Genomic DNA, 11,978 nt, shown 5'->3' with positions numbered 1-11,978 from the left:
TGATTTCACCTATGACCCATAAAATGCAGATACTGCAATCTGCCTTTGAATGACCTTAAACAACTGCACTGAACAAAAATATAAACTCAACATGTAAAGTGTTGGTTGAAAAAAAGCACAAAAAGCTTATTTCTTTAAAAAAAAATTGTGAACAAATGTGTTTACCTCCCTGTTAGTAAGTATTTCTCCATTGCCAAGATATTCTATCCACCTGACAAGTGTGGCATATCAAGAAACCGATGACCATTACACAGGTGCACCTTGTTCTGGGGACAATAAAAAGCCACTCTAAAATGTACAGTTTTGTCACACAACACAATGCCACGGATGTCTCAAGTTTTGAAGGAGCATGCAATTGGCATGCTGACTGCAGGAATGTCCACCAGAGCTGTTGCCAGAGATTGAATGTTCATTTCTCTACCATAAGCCGCCTCACAACGTCGTTTTAGATAATATGGCAGTACGTCAAACCAGCCTCACAACCACAGACTACGTGTATGGCGTCGTGTGGGCGAGTGGTTTGCTAATGTGAACAATGTTGACATTATGGTGGAGGTTATGGTATGGGCAGGTATAAGCTACGGACAATTAACATTTTATCGATGGCAATTTGAATACATAGAAATACTGTGACAAGATCCTGAGGCCCATTGTGAGGCCCATTTTTTATGGTATTGTATCTGTGACCAGCAGATGCATATCTGTATTCACAGTCATGTGAAATCCATAGATTAGGGCTTAAAGATTTATTTAAATTGACTGATTTCCTCATATGAACTGTATATCAGTAATGTCTTTGAAATTGTTGCATGTTGCGCTTATATTTTTGTTCAGTATATATGGGTAATGCAAAAGTAAAGTGCAGTCCTTACAATCTAAATTTATTTATCCATGTTGTTGTTTTTATGTTTGATGGAAACTACATTCCAACTGTATTTAATGGTTTTATGTAGTAATGTTTTCATGTTTTGAATTATGTATTGTAGTAGTAACCCTCAAACATGTATACTGTAGTTAGACATAAAGTGTATTTGGAAAGTTTTCAGACCCCTTCACTTTTTCCACATTTTGTTACATTACAGGCTTGTTCTAAAATGGATGGAATAGTTTTTTTTCCCTCATCAATCTACACACAATATTCCATGATGACAAAGTAAAAACTTTTTTTGTGTGGAAAAAAAAGGAATGTCACATTTACATAAGTATTCAGACCCTTTACTCAGTACTTTGTTGAAGCAACTTTGGCAGCGATTACAGCCCCGAGTCTTCTTGGTTGTCTTGGCTGTGTGCTTAGGGTCGTTGTCCTGTTGGAAGGTGAACCTTCACCCAAGTGTACTATTTTCTACATTGTAGAACAATAGTAAAGACATCAAAACTATGAAAAACTATGAAATACTATGAAATAACACGTATGGAATCATGTAGTAGGAAAATAAGTGTTCAACAAATCAAAATATATATTTTATATTTCAGATTCTTCAAAGTAGCCACCCTTTGCCTTGATGATAGCTTTAGACACTCTTGGTATTCTCTCAGACAACTTTATGAGTTAGTCACCTGGAATGCATTTCAAATAACAAGTGTGCCTTGTTAAAAATTAATTTGTGGAATTTCTTTCCTTCTTAATGCGTTTGAGCCAGTCAGTTGTGTTGTGACAAGGTACATTAAGACATGAAGGTCAGTCAATCCGGAAAAGTTTCTCAAGTGCAGTCATAAAAAACATGAAGCGCTATGATGAAACTGGCTCTCATGAGGACCACGACAGGAAAGGAAGACCCAGAGTTACCTCTGCTGCAGAGGATAAGTTCATTAGAGTTACCAGCCTCAGAAATTGCAGCCCAAATAATTGTTTCACAGAGTTCAAGTAACAGACACATCTCAACATCAACTGTTCAGAGGAGACTGTGTAAATTAGGCCTCTGTGGTCGAATTGCTGCAAAGAAACCACTACTAAAGGACACCAATAAGAAGAAGGGACTTGCTTGGGCCAAGAAACACGCGCAATGGACATTAGACCAGTGGAAATCTGTCCTTTGGTATGATGAGTCCAAATTGAGATTTTTGGTTCCAACCGCCGTGTCTTTGTGAGACGCAGAGTAGGTGAACGGATAATCTCCGCATGTGTGTTTCCCATTGTGAAGCATGGAGGAGGTGTGATGTGTGGGGGTTGCCTTGCTGGTGACACTGTCAGTGATTTATTTAGAATTCAAGGCACATTTAACCAGCATGGCTACCACAGAACCTTGCAGCGATACGTCATCCCATCTGGTTTGTTACCTAACAGAACACAGATGATGTTATTTTAGCGAAGCCTCTCCCACAATATCCAGGTAGAATCAGGAATTCCCCAGGGCAGCTGTCTAGGTCCCATCCTTTCTTCAATCTTTACTAACGACATGCCACTGGCTTTGAGTAAAGCCAGAGTTTCTATGTATACAGATGACTCAAAAATATACACGTCAGCTATTACAGCGACTGAAATGACTGCAACACTTAACAAAGAGCATTATCAACAAGGCAGATCCAACAGGCTTTTGTAGCACCTGGACGACTGTCCAGTCATGTGGTCAGGTGCCACAAAGTGGGACTTAGGAAAATTGCAATTGGCTCAGAAGAGGGCAGCACAGCCGGCCCTTAGTGAGAAAACATTAAAAATATGCATGTCAATCTCAAAGAGATTGATTTCATCACTACTTGTATTTGGGAGTGGTACACTCATGCTGAAAACACCAAGCTGTCTGTTTTTATTTCACCAGGCAAGTCAGTTAAGAACAAATTCTTATTCTAATTGACTGCCTAGGAAGAGTGGGTTAACTGCCTTGTTCAGGGGAAGAACAACAGATTTTTACCTTGCCAGCTTAGGGATTCGATCTTTCAACCTTTTGGTTACTAGTTCAACGCTCTAACCACTAGGCTACCTGCCACACCAGCACACAGATCAGACACCCATGCATGCCACCAGAGGTCTATTCACAGTCCCCAAGTCCAGAACAGATGATGGGAGGTGCACAGTACTACATAGAGCCATAACTACATGGATCTCTGTTCTACATCAGGTAACTCATGCAAGCAGTAGAATCAGGTTTTAAAAAACAGATAAAAATACACCTTATGGAACAGTGGGGACTGTAAAGCAACACAAACATAGGCACAGACACATGCATACACACATATGATAACATATGCACTATACACACATGTACACATAGATTTTGTGTTGTAGATAATGCGGTAGTGGAGTAGGGGCCTAAGGCCACACATTTTGTGTGTTGTAAAATCTGTTATGAATGTATTGTAATGTTTTTAAAATTGTATAACTGCCTTAATTTTGTCAGACCCCAGGAAGAGTAACTGCTGCCTTGGCACAAGTTAATTGGGATCCATAATAAATACAAATACATGCGCAAAGGGGATTAATGTACAATTATGAACCAGGTGGTTGGAGCCCCTCCTCTTAGCATTTGCCATATACCACACCCTCCCCAGGCCTTTTTGCTTAATTATATACCTGGTTTGAGCCCTGAATGCTGATTGGCTGAAAGCCGTAGTATATCAGACCATATAGCACGGGTATGACAAAACATTACTTTTTACTGTTGGAATTACTTTGGTAACCAGTTTATTATAGCAATAAGGAATCCCGGTGTTTGCGGTATATGACCAATATCCCACGGCTAACGTCTGCCGTTGCCTCATGCTTAAGAATAGCCATTCGCTGGTATGTTGGCCATATACCATACCCCCTTGTGCAAATGATCTAACGAGTTTAATAATGGTGAATTATCTTTTATCTTGCCACATATTCAACTTCCTTTATTACGTCATGTTATAACTTGCAATACTTATTATTTTGAGGAAACAAGAATTTTCGTCGTTAGAAGTCGTTTGAAGTTACTCTGATATTCCTTCTTAATTGGCTCGATAACGTTATAGGAAAAAGTTTTATTTTATTAATATGGAAACTCATCTCTTGCTGTGAAAATGATGTGTCTAGTTCAGGTCTTTTGTGAACATTATCGGAAGTAATTTGGCTAGAAATTTTAACTTGACCTGGCAACCCTGCTGGAGAGCGAAAGGGAGGGAGCAAAAAAGGAAACGTCGGATGCTGAAGAGCGGGAGGTTGGGTCGACTCGACCGATAAGTTTCACATTTAGAACAATCTCTTAGACATTTATTTTGCAGATAGTTCATTGTTAGAGTAATAGAGTAGCTATATCGTAGTTCTTTATTGACAGGAAACGAGGAGCTACTTTATCAGGGTGAGTTGCTAGCCAGCTAACGTTAGCTTGCTAGCATCCAAGCGCGAGAGCAGAATCTGCACCGACGCACTATCATCATTGGATGCAAAACATTGGAGCCGTGCAGCATCCATGCGCGAGGAAATATTCTGGTTATATTGACAAGAACTAACCATCATCAGAAGCTTTCAGGTACAAGGGGTAGGGCTGACTGACTCGCGGGCTTTCTGTGTGTTTGTCGGGAGAGACAACAGCGACAGTCTGCATTTATTAACGCTGCTTCTTGGGTCGTCTAGCGTTGTCCTTTCATAATTCAAACACAAATTAAACTTGCTGAACTGCTAGCGCTAAGGACAGTGGGTTGTTGTTATCAGTAGATACGATGTGTACGAAATTCCAGCCCATTGCCTTCATTTCCCTCGCATTGGTGTTGTCATTAGATTCTTCCTACCATCCCACCCCTGGCTGTCTGTGAGGCCTCCCAGCAGGCAATGTTGTCTAACCACCCACTCTGTGCACAAACCGAAAGCTAGAAGCTAGCCTCAACAACTTTGTCAATAAAAACCTACCAGGTGTTATTCTTCAGGGCATATTAATGGACATATTATTTTTTATTGTGTGTGTGTTGTAACGTTAATTCCTCTGTGATGTGTGTCTGATAGGATGAGTAGTGATGAGAAGAACCCAGCAGCAGTGGCCCAGGCAGTGGAGGATATACAGGGAGACGACCGCTGGATGTCCCAGGTTAGTCGACCCTAATGCCTCTAACTACACCATACTGTCCTGTCAGTAACTGACCTGAAGGACTCGGACTCTGCAAAACCTAAGGTCACTGATTCATGGTAATACGTATGTGTGTGTGTGTGTGTGTGTGTGTGTGTGTGTGTGTGTGTAGAACACATAGAGAGAACCTAACATGGATGGAACAGAGAATCATGTCCATCTTAAATTCAATCTCCATCTCCACCAATATGTAAAAAATCAAATTCTAGTTGGTACATGCACCAAATACAACAGGTGTAGACTTAACGGTGAAATGCTTGCTTACTAGCCCTTCCCAACGATGCAGAGTTTAAAACAAATAATGAAAAGAAAAATAGTAACACAAGGAATAAAATACACAAGAATGGAGCTACACTATATATACAAAAGTATGTGGACACCCCTTCGAATTAGTGGATTTGGCTATTTTAGTCACACACGTTGCAGACGGGTGTATAAAATCGAGCACACAACCTCCATAGACAAACATTGGCAGTAGAATGTCTTTACTGAAGAACTCAGTGACTGAATGTGGCACCTAGGATGCCACCTTTCCAACAAGTCAGTTGTTCTGCTAAATTAGAGCTTCCCCGGTCAACTGTATGCGCTGTTATTGTGAAATGAAAACGTATAGGAGAAACAATGGCTCAGCTGTGAAGTGGTAGGCCACACAAGCTCACAGAACGGGAACGCCAAGTGCTGATGTGCGTAGTGCGTAAAAATCGTCTGTCCTCGGTTGCCACACTCACTACCGAGATCCCAACTTCCTCTGGAAGCAACTTCAGCACAAGAACTGTTCGTCTGGAGCTTCATGAAAAGGGGTTTCCATGGCTGAGCAGCCGCACACAAGCCTAAGATAACCATGTGCAATGCCAAGCACCGGCTGGAGTGATGTAAATCTCGCCGCCAACGATGAACCACACTTCTCCATCGGGCAGTCCAACTGACGGATCTGGGTTTGGCGGATGCCAGGAGAATGCTACCTGCCCCAATGCATAATGCCAGCTGTAAAGTTTAGTGGAAGAGGAATAATGGTTTGGGGCTGTTTCTTCACTGTTTGGGCTAGGCCTCTTAGTTCCAGTGAAGGGAAATCTTACCGCTAAAGCATACAATGACATTCTAGATGTGTCTGTGCTTACAAAGTGAGGTTCATACAGAAATGGTTTGTCGAGATTGGTGTGGAAGAACTTGACTGGCCTGCACAGAGCCCTGGTCTCAACCCTATCAAACACCTTTGGGATGAATTGGAAGGCAGACTGCGAGCTAGGCCTAATCGCCCAACATCAGTGCCTGACCTCACTAATGCTCTTGTGGCTGAATGGAATCAAGTCCCCACAGCAATGTTCCAACATCTAGTGGAAAGCCTTCCTAGAAGAGTGGACCAACACCATTAATGCCCATGATTTTGGAATGAGATGTTGGACGAGCAGATATCCGTATACTTTTGGTCATGTAGTGTGTATATACAGGGAGTACTAGTAACACAAGGAATAAAATGCACAAGAATGGAGCTATATACAAGGGAGTACCCGTATCAGATCAATTTGCAGGGGTATGATGTATTTGAGCTAGAAACAGTATGTTCATCAAGGCAGGGTAAAGTGACTAGGCATCAGGATAGATATCGATTAAAATAAAGAACTGAGTAGCAGCAGCATATGATGTGTGTGTGGGTGATTCTCATTAAACCATGTCTGTGATGAATTCAGATACAGTGCCTTCAGAAAGGCCTAAATTACACATTTTATTAAATACATTTTTGTAAATACATTTTTGTTCTCATTCATCTACACACAATTCCCCATAATGACGAAGTGAAAACCAGTTTTTAGAAATGCTAGCAAATTTATTGACAATTAAATGCAGAAATACAGTATCTCATTTACATAAGTATTCACCTGAGTTGATCTAAGAGCTTTTCACTCCTCGATTGTACAACATTTGCCCATTATTCTTTTCAAAATGTTACATGCTCTGTCAAATTGGTTGTTGATCATTGCTGAACAACCATTTACAAGTCTTGCCATAGATTTTCAAGCAGATTTAAGTCAAAACTGTAACTCGGCCACTCAGGAACATTCACTGTCTTCTTGGTAAGCCGCTCCAGTGTAAATTTGGCCTTGTGTTTTAGGTTATTGTCCTCCTGAAAGGTGAATTCATCTCCCAGTGTCTAGTGGAAAGCAGACTGAACCAAGTTTTCCTCTAGGAGATTGCCTGTGCTTAACGCCATTCCATTTCTTTTTATACTGAAAAACGACCCAGTCCTTAATGATTACAAGCATACCCATAACATGATCCAGCCACCACTCTGCTTGAACATTTGGAGAGTGGTAATCAGTAGGGTGTTGTATTGGATTTTCCCCAAATATAACACTTTGTGTTCGGGACAAAAAGTTACTTGCTTTACCACATTTTTTGCAGGTTTACTTTAGTGCCTTGTTTTATTTTTTACCCATCTACCAATAGGTTACCTTCTTTGCGAGGCATTAGAAAACCTCCCTGGTCTTTGTGGTTCGATCTGTGTTTGAAATTCACTGCTCGACTGAGGGACCTTACAGATAATTGTATGTGTGGGCTACAGAGATGAGCCAGTCCTTCAAAAATCATGTTCAACAGTCCATGCAATTTATTATGTTACTTGTTAAGCACATGGGGCGGCAGGGTATCCTAGTGGTTAGAGCGTTGGACTAGTAACCGGAAGGTTGCAATTTCAAACCCCCGAGCTGACAAGGTACAAATCTGTCGTTCTGCCCCTGAACAGGCAATTAACCCACTGTTCCTAGGCCGTCATTGAAAATAAGAATTTGTTCTTAACTGACTTGCCAAGTAAAATAAAAAAAATAAAACATTTTTACTCTTATTTAGGCTTGCCATTACAACGGGGTTGAATAATTATTGACTCAAGACATTTAAGCTTTTCAAATTGTATTAATTTGTAAAAAAACAAACAACAAAAAACAATTCAACTTTGACGTTATGGGGTATTGTGTGTAGGCCAGTGATGACAAATCTCAATTTAATCCATTTTCAATTCAGGCTGGGGGTGTGAATACTAAAGGGACTCGTAAATCATTTACTTTCATATTAAGGCTCACTATGCTTGGTTTCTGGCTCTTTAATCTGTTTTGGGCTTAAATCTTAAGTGTAACATTTTTTAATAATAGTCTCATTTCTGTAATACTTTCGGGTCCAAGGACTTTACATGCATTTAATTGCTAAAAATAACGGTAACGCTTTACTTGACACACAGCATCATAACACGTTATGGTCGTATCCATGTCATATGTCATAACAGCTGACATAACACTGTCATTACACATATATTTAGACCTGTTGTGATATGTTGCATTATTTTGTGGCTGACTATGACACATACATAAATGTCAACCAACACAAGGCAAAACATTCCATTACACCATAAACATACTGTTGACAAGTAGGCTATGTTATATTACATTTTCAGAAATTGACCATATTAAATGATCATGGTAATTGTGCACACATTGATGTCAGACATGCACCTACCCCAGTGCTCTGTTTCTGATGAATGTAGGAACAGATTTCAGTGGCAGGACTGATGACTGACATAAGGGCGTGTACCTCATAGGCCTATCTATTTTATAAGATTATGATGGTCGTAATGCTTCTTGACTGTGTCATAAAGTGTATTTTCTTAGTCATAAGTGACACAGGATGGTCATAATGCCTTATGATATTCGTCATAAAGTGTATTTTCTACAAGTTATTTAAAATATGATGAAAAAAATGGAATTCATTACAACAACAAAAGACTTAAACTTAAACTTTCAAATGAAAGGAAAGTTCTTGGCAGGGAAAAAATCTTTGAATAAACGTGGGTTTTGACATGCTTATGTCATAACCAGCCATAAAATAATGCAATATATGTCACAACAGGTGTATATATGGGTCATGACAGTGTTTTGACCACATTATGACAGCTTATAAGCTATGTCAGCTGTTATGACATGGTTATGTCCATGTCATAATGTGTTTTTACGCTGGGTGTCAAGTAAAGTGTTACCAAAATAACTAACATATTTAATTAAAACCTATGAAATATTGTTTAAAGTGCTACATATTCAAAGACCGTTATCATTTCTAGGTATTCCCATTACAAACTAGTCATATGTTTGGTCTAAAATGTCTTAGCATGTGTTTCACATTACCATATTATTTCTTGATGTTCCTGTACAAAGTACAGTGTTTTTGTTTATTTATTTGAACCCATAATGCATTACTAAGAAGAGAAGATCAAAGATGGCTACAAGGTAAGCTGGTCTCTCTTTTTATTATGTTTAAATTGATAATTGTCCTCTTAACACAGTTTAGCCATTTTACATGACCATTACCATAACTTTGTATTACTTTGAGCAATATTATTGATTCAACTATTTACAGTATAATAGATTAGAAAGTGCATGAACAGATTTTTTTGGAGTGCAGATTGGACTCCTGGTGTGGTTTAAGCATTGTTAGCACATTCAATTTTGTTGTTTTTCTTTTAGAAAAGTGATTTTTAAGAGGGGAAACCTGGAGGAAAATATTCTGACCAACCACCGCCCCTTCCAGGACTATTTCGTTTCCCACCACTGCAAAATTAAAATATAAGGGAAACACTTTGTTTTTTAAAGACACATTACACTTAAAAATCTACATTTTGTCTGTTTTCAGAACTCAAAAGTGGTCTTCAGCCATCCTAGACCATCTGTTTTGTAGATTCAGCTCAGCTGTATGCAAACGATCCAAAATGAATGGAAAAGTTGAGCACCAAAATTTTTCCTGATTTGTGGTTGTTATCTTTTCCACTGAAGACTAAACTTCTTGGTGTTATATTAGATTGTAAACTTTCATGGTCAAAGCATATTTATTATATTGTTGTAAAGATGTGGAGAGGTTTGTCTGTGATAACGAGATGATCTGCTTTTTTTAACATCGCATGCAACCAAAAAGTCCTGCAAGCTCTGGTTTTGTTGCATCTTGACTATTGCCCAGTTGTATGGTCATGTGTGGTGGAAAAAGGACAGAGAATGCTGCAGCTGACCCAGAACAGAGCAGCACGTCTGGCCCTCAAATGTACACGGCGGGCCAATGTCAATAACATGCAGGTCAGACTCTCCTGGTTCAGAGTGGATGATAGATTGACCGCATCACTGCTGTTCTTTGTAAGAAGTATTGACATGCTGAAAGTACAGAATTGTATTTTCAGCCAGTTAACACAACTCAAAACCTATACATATCCCACAAGACACACAATCGGGGTCTCTTCTCAGTCAGGAACAGAGGCTGGGAGATGCACAGTACTGTATAGAGCAATGACTACATGGACTTCTCTTCTGACTCAGGCAAACAATACAATCTCTTTAAAATAAAATAAAAAGAAGATATAAAAGAAAACACCTCAAGGAACAATGAGGAGACACCCACACATTATTTGTAGTATTATTAATTTATTTTTCTTTATTTTCAAGTTCTTCTTATTACTTTTTAAAATAGTCATATTGTTATTTAGTCCTAGTGTTAGTTAATATTTGTCTTCCTGTCCATTAGTGTTCTGTATTTTTCATGTTTTGTGTGGACCCCAGGAAGAATAGCTGCTGCTTCTTCAACAGCTAATGGGGTTCTGAATAAAAGCAATACAAACCATTTGGGTGGAGACATATAGTATGATGTTCTAATTGTTGGCATGCGATTTAGACTCTTCTTGAGATTACACTACTTTTGAGATCTGAAAGCAACTGACGAACTTTGATATGAATTGTGTTAAGGGGACATTACACTCAAATTCCAACATTAATTTTCATTATATGAATAGAAGATGATGCCAAAACTGGTGGTTTACCCAATGCATTACGTTACTGGGAGCTTACAGTGCAGACCCTTCCCTTTTCCACATTTTGTTAGGTTACAGCCTTATTCTAAAATGGATGGAATATTTTTTCCCCATCCATCTACACACGAAGCCCCATAATGACAAAGCAAAAACAGGTTTTTAGAAATGTTTGCAAATGTCTTAAAAATAATAAACAGAAATACCTTACTTGCGTAAGTATTCAAACCCGTTGCTATGAGACTCGAAATTGAGCTCAGGTACGCCCTATTTCCAATGATCATCCTTGAGATGTTTCTACAACTTGATTGAAGTCCACCTGTGGTAAATTCAATTAATTGGACATGTTTGGAAATGCACACACCTGTCTATATAAGGTCCCACATGTCGGGGGGCAAAACGCCTCGAGTCTTCTTGCGTATGTGGTCAAAGGAATTGTGTGTAGACCTCCGAGACAGGATTGTTTCGAGGCACAGATCTGGGGAAGGGTACCATCAAATTTCTGCTGCATTGAAGGTCCCCCAAGAACACAGTGGCCTCCATCATTCTAAAATGGAGGTTTGAAACTACCAAGACTCTTCCTAGAGCTGGACTCTTAGACCATGAGAAACTAGATTCTCTGATCTGATGAAACCAAGATTGAATTCTTGGCCTGAATGCCAAACGTTTAGAGGAAACCTGGCACCATCCCTATGATGAAGCTTAGTGACAGCATCATGATGTTTGGATGTTTTTCAGCGGCAGGGACTGGAAGACTAGTCAGGATCGAGGGAAAGATGAACGGAGCAAAGTACAGAAATATCCTTGACGAAAACCTGCTCCAGAGTGCTCAGGACCTCAGACTGGGGTGAAGGTTCACCTTTCAACTAGACAACGACCCTAAGCACACAGCCAAGACAATGCAGGAGTGGCTTCAAAACAAGTCTCAATCTCCTTGAGTGGCCCAGCCAGAGACTGGACATCTCTGGAGAGACCTGAAAATAGCTGTGCAACGACACACTCCATCCAACCTGACAGAGCTTGAGAGGATCTGCAGAGAAGACTGGGAGAACTCCCAAATACTGGTGTGCCAAACTTGTAGTGTCATACCCAAGAAGACTCAAGGCTGTAATCACTGCCAAAGGTGCTTT

General features: G+C 39.7%; 1 protein-coding gene across 4 annotated transcripts in view; it reads left to right on the top strand.

Moving 5' to 3' along the window:
• Positions 1-11,978, top strand: part of LOC135548465 (platelet-activating factor acetylhydrolase IB subunit alpha2-like) — a 57,338-nt gene that overhangs the window by 19,102 nt on the left and 26,258 nt on the right. For 2 of the 4 annotated variants that reach the window (XM_064978090.1, XM_064978087.1), the window contains exons 1-2: positions 3,867-4,430; positions 4,901-4,982. In XM_064978090.1, coding sequence (XP_064834162.1) covers positions 4,902-4,982 — 81 coding nt within the window. In that variant the 5' untranslated portion in view covers positions 3,867-4,430; position 4,901. Of the gene's footprint in view, positions 1-3,866; positions 4,431-4,900; positions 4,983-11,978 lie in introns of those variants that run through there. The other 2 variants (XM_064978089.1, XM_064978088.1) reach the window with 2 other exon arrangements.

Source organism: Oncorhynchus masou, chromosome 11 (assembly GCF_036934945.1).
Source record: "Oncorhynchus masou masou isolate Uvic2021 chromosome 11, UVic_Omas_1.1, whole genome shotgun sequence".
NCBI lineage: Eukaryota > Metazoa > Chordata > Actinopteri > Salmoniformes > Salmonidae > Oncorhynchus > Oncorhynchus masou.
This window is presented reverse-complemented; position numbering and strand designations above follow the sequence as displayed.